Source organism: Chelon labrosus (genome assembly GCF_963514085.1).
Source record: "Chelon labrosus genome assembly, chromosome: 1".
Classification (NCBI taxonomy): domain Eukaryota; kingdom Metazoa; phylum Chordata; class Actinopteri; order Mugiliformes; family Mugilidae; genus Chelon; species Chelon labrosus.
This window is the reverse complement of record NC_140337.1, coordinates 12,916,116-12,940,954: the sequence shown is the minus strand read 5'-3', so window position 1 is coordinate 12,940,954 and position 24,839 is coordinate 12,916,116. Positions and strand designations below refer to the sequence as shown.

The following is a 24,839-nucleotide window of genomic DNA, read 5'->3' as shown; positions in this document are numbered from 1 at the left end:
TGTATCAAAGCTTCCTGCTGGAGTCTGGGGAGCAAGAAGGGGGAGGGGAGGTAGGAAGGGGGAGTGGTGGAGTTGGGGGGGAGAGAAGGGGGAGATGTCCCAGCTGTGTTTGACAGGTCTCAGTGCTGAGCTGTGTGGTCTGATGCTTGGAGTGGGAGGGTGGAGGGTGCCCCCCCCCCACACACACACAAACACACACACAGAGGGGGTGATGGAGGAAGAGGAGCAGCTAGGAGACGGTCTGGTCACGGTGTCCTGGGTAACATGTCAGCAAGCTTTGACATGGTCCAGCCTTACATGAAGATATCTCCGTGTTATCTGAGGGACCGCTATTTTAACCAACAATGTCAGCTATGCTGCTTGGAGAAGCGTTGCTGTCTTAGAGTTAACAGAAACAGAAAGCCAACCATGCATTAAAGATCTACACCACTCTCACATCTGCATGCTGAATGTGAAGCTACAGTCAGCAGGTTGGTTTAGCATAAAGATTAGCTAGCCTGGCTGTGGCCGAAGCTGAAATAATCAGACCTATAAAGCTCACTTATTTGCAGGTTATATTGCATTTTAGTGTAATATAATATGACCACGTAGATGGTTTCCAGCATCTGGGATGGGAAGACTTCAGTAAAGGTACAAAACACTTTCAAATTAGTCTTGCAGGAAAATTTTATTGATGTTAAATTATACATGCAAACAAATATCTGCTACTGTGGATTCAGTATTGTTTCGCCCCTCAATATATTACTATTTTCTGATATTTTGGCCAGAGGGGAGCTGTGATCTAGTGGTCAAGTGAGTGATGAGCCGCTCAGTTCCAGTCGACATTGTGTGAAGGACACATATAAACTCACTGATTAGCTCTTTAGCGTAGTAATTACAGAGCAATGCCGACAAACCAGCACACAAGTCTAAATGCTTACAATGGTGGATGGACTATGGCATAGGCTCTGTGTATATTCCTTTGTGGAAGCATAAACCAGCCTTAAATCCTTAAAGTGTAAAAGCCTTTTGAAAATCTCCTTGTCATAGTAGCACTGCTATGCTGCTATGAAGTATCCTGATTGCAGTCAAGCCATAGTCCACACATACCTCTCGTGACACCTTGTTTTTACACTTAACATGGATTTTGTTTCCTTTCCACAGACACCAGCTGGCTGTTTCCCCTGTTTCCGGCCTTAATTTCTAAACTAACCTAACCTGCTCCATATTTATCCTAACGTTATTTATTTCCTAAAATGCTTTAAGAAGCGCGTATCTTGCCAACAGGCAGTTCACCAACAACGGCAGGACTGAAAATTGAGACGTGAATCAGATTATCCGACACCATCTTGTGGATCACTGACTCATAGCTAAAAGGCCAGCTTGACATGAAGACCAAAACAAGAATCTATCATGACACATCGTCGATGTATTGAGCAGCGGTGGATCCCCGAGGAAGGACTCCTGTGGTTCTTACAATCAGCTCAGTATGCATCAGATGATCTCTTCCTCTTTAACACTCTGCTTTTTTTTTTCTTTTTCTTTGTGCATTCCTATGACTCAGAAGCAAAGCAAACTCCTAATGACTGCTTTTCCAACAAAAGTAATAAAGAGAGGGAGAACAATGTTGTAATCCATCCAGAGGTCCTCTGTAAAAACAAGGAAGCCGGTCCACAAACTTGACAGCAGCTCGGTGTTTGGCAGAGCAACATAACTTCACCCTTTTGAGTGATGTGGGGTAAGTGGCTCTCAGCGGGCTTGGAGCCAGGCCATTCCATTCCTTTGACTTACTGATACACAGTATTCCTCCCTTATGCTTAGTGCCCTTTGATCTTCCTCTAAAATCACTAATGAGTAATTTGTGGTCAGACTGACCTGTTCTAATTAGCCGCGAGAGCTCTGGTGCTTTGTTTCAGTTTGCTCAGTCTTTTTCGGTGGCTTCTTTTACACCCAAAGCTCTGTTTACTCGGTGCAGCATGAAAATAAATGCACAAGTTGTTTATCCTTTTGGTCATTTTAAGTTGTCTGTACAGCCATGTCGCCATTTGCTTTAATGGCCACTACAGCCATTTTAGAGGAAACATTTAGGCTGTTCATGTGGAGCCGTTACGCTGGGAAGACTGGCGCATCAAAGCCTTAAGTTACTAACTTGTTTTATTGGTATGACACAAGTGCGCACACAAAGTTACGCTCTGCTTTCTGTCAATCACATGTCAAACACCTGCAGTGCAAAATACAAGCTTCAGAGAAACAATCCCTCAAGAGCGTCACATGTCTACCCACAGTCTAAGGTCATTTAAAGTTAAGAAGGCTAGAAACTCCGAACTGATGAGGGAGAGGTTTTGAAAGATTTTATCATTTTGCTTTTGTTGAGTCGATTCTGGACTAGGAACAATAAAAACCCAATTCGTCCAACCACCTTTCTGTCTCTTTCCTACATGGACAGACCTGCTGGTGACCACAAGTCTGTGGCGTTTATGGTTCAGTGAGTAGAGGAAGGGCTGAGCATAGCGCAGAGGGCGTGTTAAGTATGTCTCTCTGGCTCAAGTCCCCAAATGTTGACACAGGTCTACGTAATGCTCTGTAATGTTCCCTTTGACTGCTGTTGAGTGGTCCTAAAATGACTTGAAGCAGGTCAAAGGGAAGTACGTAAAGTTATACATACTCTTTTGTTGTGCACTGAAGCCAATAAAGGTTAAACTAAAACCCGAAGTCTTTGTCTTTCCCACTGCCTTTAATCTTTACTGAACAATGTGCATGTAAATAAACAGTTCATTTGCTTTCTGCAGTTTGCTTTGAGCTGCTGAACTGCTACGTACTTACTCTGTGTACTGACCTTTAGTTACAGGCAAAATAAATCTACTCTCATTTTTATTCTGGTACAAAGTAATTAAACTCATAACATTACAACCAGATATTACCACCACCATGGTGTGAACAGCATGTAAATATATCCACACGCTAAAATGTTTGCGACACCAGTTTGTGCCAATTCAGCATGTTAGCATACCTACACTGCTAATTAGCACCAACCATAAAGTGCAGCCGAGACATAAACTAGCTCGGCTTCCATACATATAGATGGTTTACTTAATTTAACTACTTTATATAGTCTGTAATTTTGTCTGTTATAAAGTGAGAAGATTAAAGTTATAATTTCAGTACCAGCTATTCATTTAAAGAAAAATAATGCAAATAGCATGTAAACGCTAACATCATCTTGCTAGCAACGACAATGTTTAGATGCTTGTGCCATAGACTGTATGGCCAACGGCTGTTTGTGCTAGTTTATCATATTAGCATGTTAACGTTTGCTAATTAGCACCAACCATAAAGTGCAACTGAGACGTAAACTAGCTCAGCTTCCAGATGGTTTACTTGAAGTCTGTATTAAAGTTATTAAACTGTAAGTATTTTCACTGCCAGATATTAATATAAAGTAAAATTATGCAAATAGCATGTAAATGCCAACATCATCATGAGGTAAAGGTGAAGCGCTTTGTCATTATACAATTGGCCAACAACACTGTGGCAGCTCCACCACTGTGCCACCGTGCTGCCATCATGCTAACGTGTCTGTGACGACAACGGACCACACCAAGACTTCAGCTGGGCCCAGGCAGTTTGTGCTGGTTTCGGATATTAGCATACCGTTTGCTAATTATTACCAACAGTGAAGGGCAACTGAGTATGTCTGTTGTCATAACCTATCCCAGCTGCCATAAACAAGTTTACTTCATTATTTTACACGTGATAAATAAAATGGTGTAAATGGCATCAACATGCTAACATGTTTGTAGTCTGTGTTACTTTAGCATATTAGCATACTAACATCTGCTAATTAGCACCAACTATGAAGTGCAAAGTGTTTGTCATCATACAATAAAATACTGGATGAAGAGAAATTTTTACTCAGTGATGGTGCAAGATGAAAATAGGTCATAAAAGTAACTAAAAGAATACTTGCATGACAAAACCTTAAATGTGAACCTTGTGGTGGTGCTGGACTAAACGTCAGGGACATCACAGATGTCCGTACCCATTTTCATGGCAATCCATCTCACTGTTACTGAAATATTTCACTGTGGACCAAAATGGTGGACCAAGCGGCTGACATCCACAGAGCCATGCTGCTAACATGGCTGAAAAGGCACGACATCCGGTGGTTCAGGGTCCCCGTCGTGATGAAATTAATTATTTCTGTGGGATTGCAGTGGAAATCACTGCGGCCTATAGGTCACATTTCAGTTTTCAAAGGTGGAGTGGACCTGGATGCAAAGGTCAGCTGTCAGAAAGCCTTTATCCTTCCAAAGCAACTGGTGGCCTGTTTGAACATGACTGACTGCAGAGGACCACACCAAGACTTCAGCTGTATGTGCACACTGAAGAGTATCATTTATTCTTTTTCTGTAAAAGGCAAACTCGTCTGTATCCAGTTCTGCATTCCAAACAAAGATCTCATGCCTCTGTCTTTGTTTATGAAAGGATATTGTTGACTCTTCAGAGAATGCTGCATATTGTAGCTAAGTCCTGATATTGACTTAAGGTAATCATATGAAAAGAAAAGCAAATACCACTGTGATGCACAAAAGGCTTTTTTAACAAACGAGTGGGAGCCTGATAATTTAGTTTCAGTACAGTAAGGGAGAGGTATAAATAACTGCTTCCAAATATAGAACAGCATTTGAACTTCCTCTCAAATTCCTGCCATGAGTTGCTATCATCATAGTCATTTCGCCTGTTTAAAAAACCCTCCGCAGATTAAGAGGCCACACTAGCCCCCCATGAGGTCCTTGTCACTCTGCACATCCGTGCAACTGTGCGCAGCATCTGTCTTCCTTGTCACATTAAAGTAAACTGACGCTTTGGCAACACCCCAAAATAAAAATGATGGTGGTGGGAAAAAAACAAAACAAAACTGAAGAAGTGAGAACGGAAAGGAGCCTAGACGTGGCCCCGGCTGCACTCCGCTGCTGAAATAATTAGCCCCTGGTTGATGTGGACTCCTCGTGGGACTCCACCGTGACATGTTCAAATGAGTATTGGCAGTGCGCGACACCAGCTGCGGGCCTCCTACGGGGAGCTGCCGTGCCGCGCGGCGCCCTGCCCACTGAGCGCGACACAAAGCCTTTAAACTCTGAAGAGCAGGAGCTGCGGCAGCCTTGGGTTTGTTTAACAGCTACAAGAGCTTAAAGGAAGCAACTGTAAACGGTGACATCTGAACTTTTCATGTCAGGTGTTTCAGGCAGTTGTGCTCTAATGACCCCCCCCCCACCACCACCACCACCACTACCACCACACACACAAACGCACACACTCATCCAAATCCGTGAGCCTGCAGTCCAGATCGGAGCACCACCCAGGGGGCTTAAGATATGAGGAGGGGATACCCAGACAGTATCCAGACCCATCCTGAGGAAGAAATGCAAGTTGAAACCGCACCCATGCCAATTACAATGAACCGTGCTCTATTTGGAATTCCCACTGTACCCACAGCACCAATTTGCCAAACCCTGAAGGGAGGGCACAGGACTGGCAACCCACTGAATCCAAGAGGGGGATGGCCGCGCCCATAGCTATCGCAGATATTAATCACTAACACTTTTGAAGTGATAAATAAACTTTAGTGGGAGTATTTTTTGCACAGAACTGTTTTATTTATGAGTATTTTTAACACCAAAACATGACATAGTTATTTTTAGTTGTATTATTAATAAATAGCACTCTAATTATATGATTTTTTTTATCATCTGATGAAAGAAAGTCAGTAGAGTGAACCATACAGAGTTGCTCAATAGCTCCTCCTGCTGGCCACAGATTATAACATGAACAAACTTGAATGGAATCTTTTATATATTTTTTATTGGAACATTTATAAATATAGATGATTGCAAAACTTTAAAATAATTTGGCAGCATTAACTGTTGAAGGTGCAAAATATTTCTTAGTAGTGATGCAAAAGCAAAAAAAAAAAAAGAGCAAAAGTAGTCATTTTTAGTGGGAGAGGTATTCATTGTAGTGTAAGACAAGTGTATGTTGAGGGAAATGTGAGACCTTGAGGTGCTGTGGACTGCAAAGGTTTTTAATTCTTCTGTATCCAGATCTATGTTAGTTCCTCACAGGTGTGCTGTTGCCTTTCACCGTCTTCTTCAGGTGGTGGTAGTTGGGCAGAATCTTCATCAGGAAGTCGAGTTGCAGAGTTTGAGGCTACAGGATTGATCAAAAAACAAAAAAAACAAATCCATCCCTGGTTAAACAGTTTGCACACGAGCCAACAAACCTCACGGACACACGCGAGCGCCAGCGAGGAGGTACTGACCTGTGGCTTTTCGCTCTGCACGCGCCTGATGCAGTTGGAACCGTACACGACCGTGTTCTCTGGCACGACCTCGCACGTGTTGACCTGGCAGCACGCGCCGACGATGCAGCCACTTGTCAGGATCACGTTTCTCCCGAGATCAGCTGGGATTTAAGATTAGAAAAACACGTCTTCATCATGGAGAGCAACATCTGGCTATAACACAAGATTTTATACTGTGTTTATTTGCCACTGTTGACATCTGTTTAATGTTTGATCAATGCACTTTCCCAAAAAATCTACTGTAATGTAAACGGTGATATTTACTCATGTTCCTCACCTCTAACATGAATTCAGTACTTACCCTTGGACTCAATCACATTGTTGTCTCCAATTTTCAAAGCTTGAGACACTGTGGTAGAATTATTAAGGATTTCAACCAATGAAATAGCAGATTAACAAACAATTAAAAGCTACCACAAACCATAGACAGATCCATATATATTATATACTGGCTGACATCCCAAGAAATACACAATATTAAATGTTTTGGTGAGGCTTATTTAATTAAAAAATCTGTAACCAAGATCATTGAGCAGTACTAACAAACGTGCTAGTGCCCTCTGCTGGGCAAACTCTAAATTGCCGTCTCTGGTATTGTTTTGTTCTACAGACAATTTAATATATTGCTAGGGTATATGTGATACATCTGAAATGAGCTAAAATCTGCTATTGTTGTTGGAATTGCAAAGGATACCACATCCCACTTCAAACACATTGTTAGTCCCAATTATCATGGTCTTTGGCTCAACTCCCTCCGAGTCTGGCATTATGTTCTCTGGATAACTGCAGACAACACAGACAAGACAAGATGACAATGACGCTGAACTGATCACAAAGGGAAATGAATGGTACTGAACACACAGGACACCTACCTATTAATAATAAGCGCCTGCTCCTCTATTAGATTACCCTCTCCTATAATTATAGGACCTGCATCTGCTATGATCCGTGCTTTGGGGTGGACAACTGTCCTAGCACCTGTGCAAACAGAAGATTTATTTTATTTTTATTTTTTTTTTCTCACAAATTAGAAGAATAAAACCGATCAATGACGTTTGTGTGTTTGTGATTTTAAATATTAACGACTCACCAATGGTCACATCGCCTCTTATTTCGCTTTCAACACAAACAACAGCTCCTGCTGCTATTTTGGCGCTGCAACGTTACAGATCACGGTGAATAATTCATATTAAAGCAACACGAAAGCAAGGATAAGCTGTTAATAAGAAATTACAACATCTCGATATCTATCAACACTGTAAATACAGGCGCCGCCATCAGTCATGTGTTCATTAGAAAATAAAAACGACATTTTAATTACTTGCAGCAATTACTGTTAAAAAAATAAGCCTATTATATAAATGCTTAACGATTAGTTAGATAAATATGATAGCTACCTTTTCTGCGCCATTATTTGCTTCGCGTCTGACATCCTTGCTGAGCGAATTAACTGATCGACAATTGACTATTATGCCTTTAGAGTCGGCGCTCGAGCTCGATTGTGTTTGTCTGGCTGGAACTTTGCTGCCCCCTACTGGCTATTTAAAGACACTGCAGCGACTGCTGTAACATAATTATGTTGTTATTAATATTCATAAACAAAGATTTACATAGTTATTTTAGACGTATTATTCTGTTTTTTTTTAAGATATTTAATTAGTACATTTATTTTTATGACGTCCCAACGTTAAGCTAATTAAATAAAACATATAAAAAGATGAATAAATAGAAAACTAAACATTGATTCATTTAAGCAATTGCTGTAGCTTCAGATGGAACCGGGGAGTCAAACCGAGCAAAACCAAAGCTTAACCGTAACATAACTGTATATATTTGTTTGCGAGTATGCAAGTTTTTAAGACCAGTTTAATGACTTCTCGGAATCCGCTGACTTGGTGTTTTCACAAATGAACGATCACGCTAATTACACTGTACGTCTCGGTCTTACTGCATTGTCGCTGTGCCTCCTGCAGGGTGCATCAATTACCAGCGAATGGGAACCCACACGTCTGCAGAGTTAGCCGGTTAAATGTATGATGCTGTTGTCACTGATTGGAAGAAAACTCCACAATTGTGAGGATTCCCCATCGAGTTGCATGCTAATTTACGACACGAGGATCCTCACAGCTGCAGATACAATGTCTGTTTATTATTATTATTATTATTTATTTCTGCATAGGCGTTTGATACTGCTGTTTGGTACTGATGTTATGTAAGAGAAGTACATTTCGTTTGCTGCATGATGTGTTCGTCAGTTTTCCAAGCACGAAGCTCGTTTTGAATAACACAAATTCCTGCCTTTAAAGTGGGGATATGACTTCTGTTAAGTGAGACACAGTTCACTGCGAACTAACCGGAAATTGGATAGCCTCGCCTTTTCACAATAATAAGTCTAGTTTGCAGTTGAGGGAAAAACATCTCAAATTAAATATGTTTTTTAAGGTGTCATCTGTTCTGGGCTTCTAATAATTTGGTTGCACCTGTCTGGTATAAAGACAATTTGTCATATTCTTGAATTTTGACACATGATTAGTTTGCATTGTTTATACACAGGATATTTAGTGGTGGGCTGAGAGGAAATGTTGCATGTTTTTATCTCACATCTAGTAGAAAGTAATTAGGATTTTACATTCACTAATAGGAATCCTTTCATGTTTTAGATTTAGCTACCCAGCACAAATCAGATGAAACGTCCACCACAACAAAATCATACTGTAATAACATGATGGGCCAGTTAATAGCTGGAAGTCTAATTTTGTACTTTAGATCTATTGTATTGTTTAAGCAGGACTGGTACCGATAATGATATATTTTATTGCTTGGTATGCTTTGATAAACTTAGTAAAAATGCAACAGTCATTCATGGCTATGATTTTATCGGCACCACTGAAAAAGGGATTGCTTGTTTACTCGAGGTTTTAAATAAATAAATGAATAGTGAAGACGGACAAAGAAATATTCTTCTAAAACAAATTATATAATAAGTAATATGAATAATACTACTAATATAAGTAATACTACTGCTATTATCATTATTATTATCATTATATTGCACTTTTGAATCAGTGGTGGAGAGGAGGACTCTGAACAAACTGTTACCAATCATGGATAACCCTGACCACCCTCTCCACCACACAACAGACAGACAACGGAGCACCTTCTCCAGAAGGCTCAGACAACTTCGTTGTCTCAAAGAACGCTACAGGAAATCTTTCCTGCCCCAAGCCATCAGTCTGTACAACTCCTCAACTGTGTGTGACAGATGACACTCTGGACTTTTGTTTTTTTCTTGCACATTTGCACATGTTTGTTTTGGGTAAATGGCTGTAAATTTTTAATCTTATACCTATATCCAGTACACCTCATTGCAATCTAATTTAACATTTCTTTTTAATATTCACCTTTAATATTCACTTATTCACTTATCTTATAATCTTGTTAATATTGTGTATACTTATTTTATTTTTATTGTTGATTTTAGCTTTTGTTATATTTATGTATGGTTGAATGCCTGTACATTGCTGCTGCAACAGAGAAATTTCCCAGTTTGGGATTAATAAAGAAACTATCTATCTATCTATCTATCTATCTATCTATCTATCTGTCTATTATCACAATAACAACAACAACAACAACAACAACAACAATAATAATAATAATAATAATAATAATAATAATAATAATAATAATAATAATAATAATAATGTGGAAATACATTTGTGTCTCGTGCAGCCTTTAAAAATAAAAGTGTATATAATAAATGTTTTCTGAAGTTCTCACTCTTATTTTGAAATTCAACACCGGAAATGCCTCCAGCCGTTGTGTCTGCTGTGACGGCGGTTGAGTTTTGAAGGAGAGCCAACGGTGGGAAAGTGAGCGGCGGACGGAGCCTCTGATCCCACGGACCTTAACTAGACCTCCGCCCGTTTGAGCTCTACCTGCTGTAAATATTACAGCTTAAATATAAAAATAAGTACTGTTAGCTAGTTAGGTAAAAAAAAAAATAATAATATTAACTTTCCTAAAAGAGTGGATATCAGCTTTCTTCTTCTTCTTCTTCTTCTTCTTGTGATTGAGAGTGGAGAAGTACAGCTAGCAAGCGCTGCAGAGCTGAAGCTCGTGCTTTTATTAGCTTGTGTCAACTTTGTGGAAATATGTAACTGAGAGACATGAGACTGTAACATGGAGCAGTCTGCTACTCTGGACATAGAGACCCTCAAGGTAAGCTAAATTATTATTATTTTTTTTTTTTTAAAAGTCTGTTTTATGTACATTTAATTGAAACTGACAGGTGGAATTGCTAATAGTTTAATATCGAAACCAGCTGCTTGATAGGAGAACATGTGTAAATATTTGTCAATGCATTCATGCAGCTATTTCGTTTTATCCAGCACTCCTAACTAACTCATGAGTCCCGTCTGCAACAGGTGCAACCCCCTTCGGCTTCCCATTTGAAAAACCCATCTAATTAAAGATGAATGGAAACTGCCTGCTTCTCTCTCCAGGCAGGAATGAGATTAATAAGAACTGACCAACACTTCACGAAGAGCTGTCTGGAGTCCCTCACATATCCCTCTTACACGCTGCCCCTCATATTGTATGCATTCTCCTTTTCAAGAATCACAGTAATGTGACAGCCTATGAATATTCTGCCTGCATGCTTTCTCATTATCATTCCTGTCTTGGAGAGGAGCGGTAACCTCTGGGTACAGTATGTGCATCTCCTCTTCTGTGCTGTGCTGCAGCGCAAAGAATAAAAAGGACCAAAAAAAATAAAATAAAAAAGTGTTGGAAAAGCCACACAGCAGGGCTAGTGTTTGTACTCAAGTTCATGTGTTGGCCCACTACACGCAGCTTAGTGGTCAAGAAATCACACCGGCTCACACTGGCTCCGAGCCGACCCCGGCACTTCTCACTTCAAGTTTTCATTTGTTTAATTCCGGGAAGGTGATTGAGTCTTATCTAATTAAAACAGAGGCTTTGTAGAGGGGGGGGCTTTGTGACATTATTTTTTTGTTTGTTCAGCCTGGCACTTCCTCTGTGCACTCGACTGATGAATGCAAATTACGCCTGTGGGGTGCTGTCCAAAATGGCCCCGTTGGCTCTCCAAGGATTTGCTGGGGATTAGCAAGGAAAGCTAGTTTACCGAGGAGAAGTGTCTGTCTGTTTACATCAGCAGTTTGTCGTCCTCTTCCCTCTTGCCAGAGCCGTGATCGTCACCGCCGCGCACGGAGCCCGGCGGAAGCTGCGAGCGTTCGGGACTTCAGAGCAGCCCTTGACTTTAATAAAAGATGCAAAGGTCAGAGGTGCAAAAAAAAAATAAAAAATGCCAGCGAGGTTTGTTGTGCACTTTTGTGCAGACAAATATTTCTTCATGAAAGTGTCATCAAAAGCAGAGCTGCGTGCAGCAGCGAAAAAAAAAAAGATTCTCTCTGAAAACCTTCTTCAAACAGCTTGTGATGTTCAGTCTTGTTGGCCGCGTGCTCTGATTGAACAGCTGCGACCTTTTCTTGCGGCCCCGACTTATTGGAGATCTTTGATCCCCGCCTTTCCCCTGCTTACAGTACCTTGTTGCTTTGAGTAGAAGGAAGCGCACAGCCCGTCCATCCACCCGGAAAGGGCAACCTGACTGCCGAAGATGAAGCCATTGACAAAGCCCGCCGCTATTGTAGCTCCGCCAGAGATGAAGGAGCCACAAAAATTGGATTTCACGTGTAAGTGGAATGGCTATTGACAGCGGCACCCTCACCCGCTAGCCTGATTGTCACATCAACAAAATGTGAAATGGTAACGTCAATGCGCTGAGTTGCACATTGAGCGGCATAATTGGCTTCCCCGTATACAGTTGCGTGTGTTCTTCGTCTCTTTGATTGGACTTTCTGTCAGAAGAGAAAAAGCCCACGGACCCTAAATAAATAGGTGCTTTAGTACTGTATGTCAGACTCGGAGTGTGATTGTGTCCATCTATTTTCCTCTCTGCTGCCTCAGCGATCGCGCGGCGTTCATATGCAGGATGGATGAGCACGGGCTTTGCAGTCATTAGTGCATCTCAAATGTTTTCTTACCTCCAGCTGAGGCAGCCTTGTGGGACTCCAGTGGCGCCGCTGAGTGAGAGAGTGCTCGCCGATTTGCTGATTAACTTTATCAAGCATTAATAACGTCTCATTTTCTTTCATTAGGGGCTCCTCAGCTGTATTTTGCTGCCTCTGCAGCACATCACAGTTTGATCAAAGCAGCATGTAGAATATCACCCCCTACGCTAATTGGCGAAGATAGGGCACGCTGGCAGTAGAAAGGGACTGCTGGGTAATTGCTGGCCTTGGCTGGATCCAGATGTAGGGACTGCAGTCAAAGCTCTGAGGATCCCCATCCTCCCCCCTTGAAGCAAAGTGACAGAGTCAGAACTCAGCACAAACTTAAACAGGATTGATGAAGCATCATAGACAAAGATAAATATGGTAGTGCAACAAATCCACCAGGATCTTTCCAGTGCATGATCCACAGAGATAGCAGTTGTTACGGCTTATTGCACCTTAGAATAGCAAGTTAGTGCGTAGGTGTTTAGTTTCTATGAATAGAAACGGCATGTAACAAGATGGTGTAGATGGTAAAACCATCTGAGTAGATTTCAGACCCATCTGTTTGTGATAATCAGTCGATCATTTGTCTTCTTGAGCGCTGTTGAACATATTTTTTGATACGTTTACACAGATAGATCAGTTTTAACAACTTCTAGGATCCAGATTGCGAACACTCAAGACTTTCAGGATAAGAGGACATTTTACAGTCCAGCAATTATGAGTGAAGAGGAAAACCTCCCCTCTACAAAGTGATACTTTAAAATATTTAGTCCGACTTAGATAAACTTTATTCATCCACAAGGGAAATTGCTTGGTCACAGTAGCTTAGTTGTACGTAAAAAACACTCTTAAGAACCTCAGATAAAAAAAAAGATTAAATAAAATAGAAATAAAAATAAGTAAAATAAAATTTAGTAAAATAAAATAAAAATAGTATAAGCAAAAATGTACAAATTAGCATATTAGCATATGGTCCGACACTTCTAATACACATTTACATGGCTCTTGTCAACATTAAAGGGGAACTCCGGCGCAAAATGAACCTGGGGTTAATAACACATGTGTACCGAGTTCGACCGTTCTCTGGTATTTGTTTTCATGTATTTGTTTTGTTAGTCAAATGTGACCAGTTTTCTTGCAAACCGCTATTTAGCGTATAACGCTAGCCTTCGGGGCACACCGACACATAAAAAGAAATCGCTATTTCTATACCACTAACAAGGCTCACAATATCACCACACTTACACGGTAGCATAACTAGGGTCTCTACATGTAAACCGAAGCATTGAGAACTTTGCAAGTATACAGGCAGTTTATTAAAAAAGGAATACAGTACCGTTCGCGTCCGGCTCGCATATCCAGGCGGGCACCATCTTGGGGAAACTGAACTGTCTGTTGCCGGAAGAAAGCACTGAGAGCACTGAACGAAGAGTGTTCAGTTTCCCCAAGATGGCGCCCGCTTGGATATGCGAGCCGGACGCGAACGGTACTGTATTCCTTTTTTAATAAACTGCCTGTATACTTGCAAAGTTCTCAATGCTTCGGTTTACATGTAGAGACCCTAGTTATGCTACCGTGTAAGTGTGGTGATATTGTGAGCCTTGTTAGTGGTATAGAAATAGCGATTTCTTTTTATGTGTCGGTGTGCCCCGAAGGCTAGCGTTATACGCTAAATAGCGGTTTGCAAGAAAACTGGTCACATTTGACTAACAAAACAAATACATGAAAACAAATACCAGAGAACGGTCGAACTCGGTACACATGTGTTATTAACCCCAGGTTCATTTTGCGCCGGAGTTCCCCTTTAAGTCAATAAGTGTTAATCACGACTTATTAAAACACATGAGTATATTTTACTTATAGGCAGATTTGCCCTTTGCTTTGAAGCTGCGCCATTCATCTTAAAAAGTTTTGAGCTGCGCAGCATGTAACAGGATGTAGGGACGTTTTAGATGAAAAGCAACAAATCTGCTTCACAGATTCAGAACTTCCTGACAAGCTTATGGTGTTTGACTCCTCCTGATGCTACTGAATACCTCCATTTTATATTTTTTATTTTTTTGTTGAAGATGATAATGGAGCATTTGCATTTGACAGCCGGTATTCCAGATACAAGATACAGGGTGATAAATGACTCACCAACTCTTGGCTTCATTCAGCACTCCAGCTGACATTTCTTTCTGCCTGGCATGAGATGAGACCTTTTTGATTTTTTATTTTTTTTCCTTTTCTCACCGAGAGTAGACTAAAACTCTCAGTCCCTTTTTAGTGTGTGACATGTCCTACCGGCCACTGTCAGACCAGCAACGTTATTATTATTCTATGTTCATAGTTCTTTATTTAAGAACCAACCTACATTACAGTCAATAGTAGTCTTGTGACTATTGTATGATTTTAGTGGACCAAATATTTATTCAGTCTTAATATATCTGCATTTGCCTTATCCTCTTAATTACGGTGAAAATATAATGATACTGAAACATTACAGTCTATAGGCTACTCTTCTTCGATTTAAGTCAACTTGAGGTATTTGATAAGCAATTAGCTATAAAGACACGTTGACTAGCTGTTTGACACTTGAAGCCTCTAAATCATACGTGTCAAACATACGGCCCGGGGGCAAAAACTGGCCCGCCAGAGGGTCTAATCTGGCCCGCGGGATGAATTTGGGAATTGCGAAAATTACACTGAAGACATTAACTGCAATTTTTTCAATAAAAGTAATTGCTATTCCTAGGGCTCACACAGATTTAGTAAAAGTTGTGGACATAACGCAACGCTGAGACCTAGAACTAAACAGAAATTGCATTTCTTTTTCTTAAGAAGTGTCCAGTCATTAAATGCAAACATTTTCATAATGTTCTTCTTTGCACTAAAACAAAGGGAAACATTTGGAGTTGTCGTTATTTATAGGTAAATACGCTATTGTGTCATTGGTCTGGCCCCCTTGACATCAAACTGGGTTGCCCCTGAACTAAAATGAGTTTGACACCCCTGCTCTAAATGAACAAGCAGGTGAGGATAACACATGCTACCAAATGGTCGGTGCTGGTCTAAAATTTGATTAACGAATGAATAGTGTTTTTCACAACCAGGGCAACGGCAGCCTGTCATTTAGTCACTGGCTTGTTTAATGATGAGACGGAAATCAGTGCCACAAGAACGTCCACGATGTGGTCCAACATCACCAAGCTGTATTTTTAAAACGGGCAGAGCAGTTAATTCATAAAATGACAAAACGTATTACAAAATACCCAAACAAAACAACCCCCCCCCAAAAAAAAAAATAAAAAATAGCCAATTTATTTGTACAGTTGCATAATTGGCCCATAATTATACCATAGTTGCCAACTTTAAGTGTCCATCTGTCCCCTCCTTGACCTTTAACTGACAGCTGCTTCATTTCTTATTCTTAGGATTATCTCCTTTTCTTGCTGCAGTAAAAGTGCAAAGTCATTAATTGTATAGTGCATTGCTTCATAATACTATAAATAGTTATTTGGCAGATCTTCTAAAACTGACATAAACAGACGTAGTTTAGCATAATCAATAATTTTGTTTGATTAAAGTCAGTAGTGTCTCCCGCCTGCTGCAGTTGGACATCTCCGTCAGTCCGGTCCAGCGTGTTTGTGAGAGTCAGCTGTGACCGGCATGCTGAAGTGACAGATTAACAAAACGCCAGCCGCTATGCACTGCTCCATTCGCTCTATGAATACCCAAGCTTTAGGAAGCCCGGGTAATATATGCATTAAAACTCTTGCAAAGAAATCACAGGAATCCGCAAGCGTTGGGAACACTAGGTTGCCATAGAAATTACAAGTGCTGAAGTTTCCCCTAGCAACAGTGGATTGAAAATAGACTGAATCTGTCCAGCAGGGCTGTTCCTGTAGGCTAAAAGATTGGTTTGAAACAGTTTTTCTTTTTGTTATCAATGTTTATACAGTTTCCCAGATACCAGTTTATTGTAAGGATGTCAGCGACTGATGATAATCTTGAGTAATGGCTTAGTTTATGGTCTTACTATAAGTTGAAAGGCATCTTCCAACGCCACGGAAAGTTGTCTGACACAGCAGCCAGAGTTTATATTCAGCGAGTGTGTAAGCGCCTCTCATCGCGGGCTCGTCCCTCAGCTGTGTCGCTGGGTAAATTGGAATCGCTGACATTTCTAGGCCAGCGATATGGGTCATTTGTATTTGCTGCAAAGTCACAACATCTATTTGTGAGACATCTGCCACCGCTGGCAGTTGCGACCTAAACTGTTCATCCAGAGAAGCAGTCACTTAAAGAGTGGATTAAGTTGTTCGGAAGCTTTAGGGTTTATTAAACGCCACTTGCATTGCGGCGTCCTGCGTTATTATCCCTCTTGTATAAAGAGTGTCCAGTCTCCAATATAATCACAGAAGTCATTCTAGTTATTCCAGCAGTCTGGCACTAAATAAAACAATCCGATAAGGTATGTGTGTTCACATAGCCCAAAAACATCAATCAGGATAGATTATTTTTTGACATGCTTCAAGTGCTTTTGCTGCTAAGGGGGGTCCAGTCTGTTTTAAATATAACAGAAGAAGGAGAAGGTTTTTTTTCCTCAAATTTATAGATAACACTGAATTCATTCAAGAGAAGAAGATGACCTAGATGGCTCCACATTTTCAACACACATCAGTTCCTGCTTCATTCATCATCTGTTGTGCTACCACCCTGTTTCTGACCTTCCTGGAAACATGCAACATCACCTGATGTTTAACCCACGCAAGGCACGGGATGAGAAGTAATGTATAGATTACTTCTGGATGAACCTGTTCTGATTGAGGTGGTTATTTTTATTCTGATCCAGTTATTATTACGATTATTGGTGAAACACTAGTGTCCATGTAAACTCAGCCAATGTCGGTGATGGGGAAATGTAATGGTAATCGAGAGAGTTGAAATATTTTGGTGGTTTTGTGTAATATGTTTCTTGAAAATACCTTGTAGATATAGACTTCATAGTCATATTTTGACTGTCAGCGTTTAACAGAAGGATCTAGAGCCGACACCGACTGTGATTTTCTCTAATTAATGATCGTTTTGTTTCTAAAATGCTAATGTGAAAACCACCCATTTTCCTCACAGCCAGAGGTAGCATTCAAATTAGATCATGTGTCACCTTGGGCTTTACTACACTGCGTTCTTCTTCTAAATGATCATCCACAAAGTGAAGGAGTTCGCATTTGATAAATGACTGAAAATGCAGGTATGCCTACAAATCCGCAGGCAGCCTGAAGGCTGTAATCTCTGTTTCTTGCACCAGCCTTTTACCATCACATCACATACTGCTACACAATTTTACAAAAACAACTTGAGTGTCTCTGGCTTCATAATGACTAGAATTCATCAACCGCTCACCCTTGTAAGAGATATTGATCTGTTGCAACAACACAATACCTTCACAGTCTGCGATTTTGTGTCCTGACTGTTAAAACAGATGTTCTGTAGTTTTGCTCCGTCTTTAAGCCCGTTAACTACGATGATACCCAGACTGAGACATATACAGTATTTGCTCTTACTACATCTTTTAACCTCGGTTAATTAGTTTAGTTCCTCCTGGAAAAATTCTTCAGCTTGTCGAGTCCTTTCTTGCATAGTTAATGAGAGGCTGTCAGGAAAAAAAACCCCCAAACATAATCTAATGATGCCTGCCATCATTGTGCTAACGACAGTGTGAATAAAGCATGTGTGGCATGACTTGAGTTATTCATGCATCACACGTCCAAGGCTTCCTCTGGGGAAAACTGCTCACAGGTGTGTCAGTCACGGATGTGTGTGTCACGCAATTAAAGTGTTTACACAGCCATGATAAATGAAACCAGTGGAAGTGGGAGGATCTTTGAAAACTTCTCGACATAATTGGACTTTAAACACTGTGTCGCCGCTGGACATTTTTATCTCGGTTTGTATGAGCAGGTGCTTTTTCTGTGAGGGAGTGATGGGATGGCCAGCTTGGTATGAAATCATTCCAACTACAGCTGAGCGGAACAGTTTAGAGCTCAGCCAGCCTTGCAACTTGTGATGAGGAGTTTCACGCCGTCAGCCCGCGGACACGATCTGCAGGAAAACAGCAACCGCTCGCCCTCATCTGGACAACCGCACTTGACAAACATCATCTCTGATCTGAGATCAGAGCTCCCACATAGAAGCGTCTTGGTGGCTGGCAGGCACTTATTTACGCAGCCAGAGTGGAGAACATTTTGCACTAAATTGACCCTTTGTATCCAGCTTGATCTTGTACCAATTGACCTTTGGCTAAGCCCCGCCCCCCTTGGTTACTGTTGCTACGTCCGACATTCTCTTCTGGGCTGTGGTTTTCTGGTTATCTATAAGGCTCTGGTATCAATATCAAGGAGCAACACTGTTCATGCAAAGCTGGATACGTCTCTATTCACTTCTATAATCGTTATTACGAAGCAAACGGACTAACGTTACGCACGTATAACGTTGTATTTCTTCAGCGTGTGCTAGCGTATCAACAACTATGCAACTTAAGCTGTAACGGTGATGTTTTGGTTAGCTCCACAGGGTTTTGCGCGCACATCATTGGGCTTATCCATACCCTGGATGCTGGATATATACCGACAGTATAGCCTGCCGAGACCGAAAATATGAGACGCCTGCGTTAAAGTCAATGGAGCGCTGTGAAAAAGTGTCGGACCCCTGTGGGAGCTCTCTTGGCTGTGATTGGTCAATCTACATTCTAGGGCGGGGCTTAGCCAAAGGTAAATTATTGTTGAGTGGAAAAAAAAACAAAAAACACATTATATAATGAGCGATGCCTGCAGTAAAGACATCCTCAATCATTTTCACATTGTCTTCTGGATGCAGCTCCATAAAATCAACTGCACACTACATGCAAGATATTTCCCCGTGAAAGGTTGATTGACAGCAGCTTTCGAAAGACCTCAACCTGAGGGGAGCGGTAAACAACTCAGCCACAAGAAGCTGTCACTCATGGTGACTTTCTTTTTTTAAGCACAGCGAGGACAAAAAGTCAACACGTAATTAGCATCACAAACAAAGCCGTGACATGTTATTAGAATCAAACAAATGACTTCTCATTGTAAAGAACATAAACACAAGCAGAAATGTCAAGGACCTCCCCCCCCCCCCCCTTCCCCCCCCGACAGCACCTTCTATTAATCACTATGATTAGCTCATTAGTATCTAGATTTGGCTGCAGACTTATGTTCATTGACTTAAATAAATGTGTGCTATTTAGGAGCTTTTTCTCTTCTGGGCACGTTATTCCTTCAACTGATTGTTAACTTGTAATCGATGAATCTTGACGGATGATCCCCCTCTCCTGGAGCCGAATGAAAGGCGTCCCCTCCTACGAATGGGCACTCTTATGTGGTTTCTCTTTTAATAAAATAAAGCCACCTAAATGACCCTGTCTTTTAGGCACAGAGCTTGATTGATTACTCCGCTACTGGTTGAATTTCTAAATTGCTGTTTTCCAGGTATGCATTACACAAGTAAAACAACAGAATTGCGTGTTACAGCTCAAAACGCCGCCTTCTCACTCCATATAATTACCAGGCATGGATGTTTCAAGCTGTAGCAACTCCCCAGCTGACATTTATGCCATGCTTTCACCATTCATTCTGAATGTAGTAGCACCACTTCTAAAAAAAAAAACAACCTTGTGAACTAACACAGCCGTGCTGCAGCCTAGAGTTGTGTTTGCGAGGCAATATCCACTTACAATATGTGATTGCCTGTGTGTGGAGTGAATACATCCCTGACAGCCGGCTAACATAAAGGTCGCTCTGCGTATTTGTTTTCCAGATTACCCAGGAGCAGTTTATCCTTGCGTCCCAGTCCCTGCACCTCCAGCGACCAGGCTGTGAAGCTGTGTACCCAGTGGGTCTTTATGGCTGGAGGAAAAGATGCCTCTATTTCTTCCTGCTGCTGCTCCTGGTCACCATGATAGTTAACCTGGCCCTCACTGTCTGGATCATAAAGGTCATGAATTTCTCAGTGGTGAGTACAGCACAGCATTGTCCAAATTGAGCTATTATAATAGAGCTGGAAAGGTTAGAGTTCCATGCAAACGTTCTTACACTCCGGTGCAAATGACACGATTTGCTGATTTCTTAAGTGAAAATAATTAAATTTCATTTGGCAGTAAACTTCACAGGTTAATGCAGTGTGATGGTGCTGATTTAAATTGTTAATCCAAACCCTAACCCTCAACAGTCTCCACATTGGGTAATCAGACAGAGACCTTACATGTTACCATGTTGTAAACATCAACATCTGAGGTATGAGGATAATTCAGGAGCTTGACATGCCACAATAATGGGCTTTATATTTGCAAACCTTTCGACTCAAAGCCAAAAATGGACAAAGAGGTGGAGTTTAAGCGAAGGTGAGGCTGTCAGATGCACCCACCTGTCACTCAAAGTGACCACACCCTTAATTAAGCAAAACTTTAAGGCCTGTATAATACAAACAAGTTAGAATATAAAATTCACACCCGCGCCGTTGTCTCTATGTGGGAAATGTTGGGCATTTTAACATGGTGTTCTATGAGGACTGACTCCCTTTTGGAGCCAACCTCAAGTGGCCACTTCTGCATTGGCTTCATTTTTCAGCCCAGGAGGTTGCCGCTTGGCCACAACACTAATGGCAAAATGTTTTATGAACTGATGGGAAATAGGACACTGCATGCTGCTGGAGGGAACATCATGGCCTCATGATTTCGGGCTTCTTCGCCTCCGGGTTTGGACGAGCTGCCATCATCCAGGGGAAAATGAATTCCCACATTGACCCGTCATCCTACAGGATAGATGTCAGAGTGGCTGTCTGCCAGCTGAAGCTCGGTATAATTTAGAGACGCAGCAGGGCACTGACCCTAGACATCAACAAAAATCTTCTACAGAAAGACTTCAAACAAAAAATACACCTTTTGAAGTGTCCCAGTCAGAGAAATACTAAACTCATTTTGTATCTGCACCAGATAGAGATGGTGAAGAATAACATCAAGACAGCCACTGACACTAGACATCCCGAGACTGTGGTTGAGCTCAAACGGGACAAGTGGTCCAAAACTTCCTCATTAAAGCTGTGCTGCCCTAATCTGAAGCTACAAGAAGTGCTTGTTTGAGGTTATTGCTGCCAAAGGAGGTTCGACCACTTATTAAGCACTGTCAATATTTAATAGGTGTGTCCAATAAACACAAGATTGAGATCGTTTGTGCCTTATTACCATAAGGACATTGCGATTAGGGAATATCCGATCACATTTTATGACCAATTCATCCAGAAAAACGTACTTCCGAAGGGTTAACTTCCTCTTTCTTACAGTTGTATTATACTTTGGGGTTGTTGGGAGAGTTGGCGTTTAAGATTAATATTCATCTGCAACATGTTCACAAAAAAATGTCAGAATAACTGCCCTTTATTTTCAGTTGTGTAGTCAAGCTTTTCCCATTCTGTTGAAAATGTTTCCATTTTTATGTCACTGCAAATATTCAGCGTAGGAAGAGCTCTACTGAAACTAATAGGGTTAGACGTAATGATTTTTTTGTATTATCACTTTCCCCCGAATATTTATTTCAGTTAATTTATTATTTGTCTATAAAACATCAAAGAAATTATGCCAGAAAAGACAAATGTGTCTCCCCTGTAAAAAGCATGTTCTAATATATACAGAATGATGAAAATGAAAACATAAAACAATCTACAACCAAAGAAAATGATTCCCAATGACTCCCAATATTGATGTCAGTCTTATTACTTTTAATAGTTTACTTTTTCCAACGTTGTCTAGTAACGTTTACAATGTATAGGTCAATGAAAGATAGTTTTCTTTCTTTCTCACTTTCTTTGTTTAACCTTAATACAAAGGTCTAGTGAAAGGATGTATTCATGTAGAGCCATTTGCAATGTGTTAGAGGCATCATCTCTCATGTCCTGTGCATTGTCTGTTCTGCAGTTAGAAAAGACTTTGCAGCAGGGCCGGCTGACACAGAATGTGTTCATCTCAAACAAAACCTTACGCACAGATGCTGTGGGGCTCCTGCGACATTTTCAGGGACAATGCACACAATTTGCCATTTGCCAAACAAACTCCCGACGGCAGCACACCCCCCCTCTGTGCGACGGACAAGCCTCCTGACTACTGCTATCACTCCTCTACTCTTTTGCCTCCCATCAGTCTGTGTCATGAGTAAAAGACCTTATCACTGCCGTTGCTTCAGAAAATGCCCCTCGCAGCTCCCAATCTCTCCGGACTCACTCTATACAAGAAAACCAACTACACCCCATTTTATTGGTATAATAATAGGTTTTCAGCTATAGCTTGTCACTGATAAACATTTACCGATATGAAAAGGCTACTGGAGAACGACTCTCTAGTTTAGTGTCGCTCCTAAGAAACATTTTAAATGGTTTTGGACTCTTATCTTATTATTAATGTCTGCAGACATTAAACTAGGATAAAGAAGATTGCCAGCTATCGCACACTTGGGTTTCTGCCCCATCAAAAGTCACCATCTCACCATTCCTGGCAAGACAGGTGTGTTAACATCTATATGAGGACATAACACAAAAAAATCTGATGACGCACACTGCACCAAGCATTGATTGTAAAAAGTTTCTCTCAAAGCAGCAATTATTTCTATAAATACAGTAGGCTAACAAAAGACAGAAAGTCAAGCCAAATTCACTTAAACTCACTGGGCACCGTATTAGGATCCACTTGCTGGTACTGGGTTAGACTAGCTTTATAGAATTGCCTTAATTATTGATGGCATGGATTCAACAAGGTGCTGAAACATTCCTTAGACTGCCTGGTGCATATTGACATAACAGCACTGTGCATTTGCTACAGATTTGTGAGCAGCACATACACGATGTCAATCTTTTTGTTCCACCACATCCAAAAGGTGCTCTGTTGGATTGAGATCTTGTGACTGGAGGACATTTTAGTACAGTAAACTCATAGTTATGTTCAAGTTTAGCTCTGTGACATGGCACGTTATCCTGCCGGTAGTAATCATCAGAGGATAGGTACACAGTGGTCATAAAGTGACGGACATTATCAATAACAATGCTCTGGTAGGCTTCGGCACTTTAAACAGTGATCAGTGGTACTCAGTTTGGCCCAAAGCGTGCCCACACACCACCACATCATTCTTACCCTACCACCTGAATGTCACTGCAGAAATCTAGACTCATCAGACCAGGCCACATTTTTCCCTGACCTATGGCATCCCCAAGGCATTTTCGTCTGCCGAACACTGGATATTTTCTCTTTTTCAGATAATTCTCTGTAAGTACATGATTGTACGTGAAATTCCCAATAGATCAGCAGTTTCAGAAGTACTCAGACTAGACTGCCGGGCACCAACAAACATATCATGTTCAAAGTCACTTAAATCATTTTTCTTCCCCGTTCTGGTGCTCATTTTGAACTTCATCAGGTTGTCTTGACCATGTCTGTGTGTCTAAAAGGCACGAGTTTCTGCCGTGCGACTCTCAGATCAGATATTCAAGTTGCAGTCAAGCAGTTGAAGAGGTGTACCTAGGAAGGTGTCCAGTGAGTGAATATTTCTTAGTATAGGTTAAATTCCAAAAAGGCTGTCTTGTGCCCTCACATAGTGCATCTAAAAGCATCTCAGCACTACCTAATCCCTGTCTAGCAAATACCCAAATTAAGTCTTAAAGCCCTCAGTTTTATATTCTTGTAACTTCATATACCTTGTCTAGCTGAAACAAAACTGCTTTTAGGTTAATATTTGGTTAATATTAGCCTTGATCTATAACTAGTGAAATGACCTTTATATGTACAAATCTGTCTCTACTTATATGTGCATGGCTTAAAGAATAAGAGCAGAGTAGAACCCAAATAACTTTTGTAATGTAAATGTAATTAATGACATTCTTATTAATGTACTTGAAATGCTGCCTCCACCAATTAAAATACACACTTTAGACATTTCCCAAGCGAAAAGGTAGATGCAAGAAGAGACATGACTCGATCCTTTTTGACTTCCCTCATCTGAAAAGCTTGTGGGTCGTTTTTCATTTTGTTCATTTTTGCCGAGATGAAGTATTAAACCTGATCCGTATCTGCTCGATCTTTGACACCTCATCCTGCGCACTGGCTCATAACGTAACACTTTGCAGCGTTGTGAAGTTACAGATGACAAGGCTTTCACAAAACAACTCCTAAACCACTTCTTGCTTCTTAGGGGAACAGGGAAGTTCAGGTGTTGTTTTGTTGGCCTTACACTTCTTTTTTAAAACTGACAAAACAAAGTCCTCCACCTCTGGAACATCACATTTCTTTTTTCCCCCACTATGTTATCCTAGGACTTCAGCACGTTAGAACTGGTACAACCTACTCTGGCTGACTGCAGCCTGTAGTGAACTCTTCA

The 24,839-nt window shown here is 41.0% G+C and overlaps 2 protein-coding genes across 2 annotated transcripts in view; one reads left to right on the top strand and one right to left on the bottom strand.

The window, feature by feature from the left end:
• Positions 1-5,759: 5,759 nt before the first annotated feature.
• dctn6 (dynactin subunit 6) lies at positions 5,760-7,772 on the bottom strand (the record flags this gene model as incomplete). Its single annotated transcript, XM_084541550.1, has 7 exons — positions 5,760-6,186; positions 6,299-6,441; positions 6,642-6,689; positions 7,035-7,123; positions 7,213-7,318; positions 7,431-7,495; positions 7,738-7,772. The coding sequence occupies 7 exons, from the start codon at positions 7,770-7,772 to the stop codon at positions 6,088-6,090; spliced, it is 585 nt and encodes a 194-aa protein (XP_084397676.1). The 3' UTR covers positions 5,760-6,087.
• Positions 7,773-10,522: 2,750 nt separating this feature from the next.
• LOC311493734 (zeta-sarcoglycan-like) overlaps positions 10,523-24,839 on the top strand; it is a gene marked incomplete at its 5' end in the record, with an annotated part of 37,613 nt that continues 23,296 nt past the window's right edge. The window contains 2 exons of the mRNA XM_084552509.1: positions 10,523-10,561; positions 20,242-20,436. Of these exons, the coding sequence (XP_084408635.1) occupies positions 10,523-10,561; positions 20,242-20,436 (234 nt within the window). The remainder of the gene's footprint in view (positions 10,562-20,241; positions 20,437-24,839) is intronic.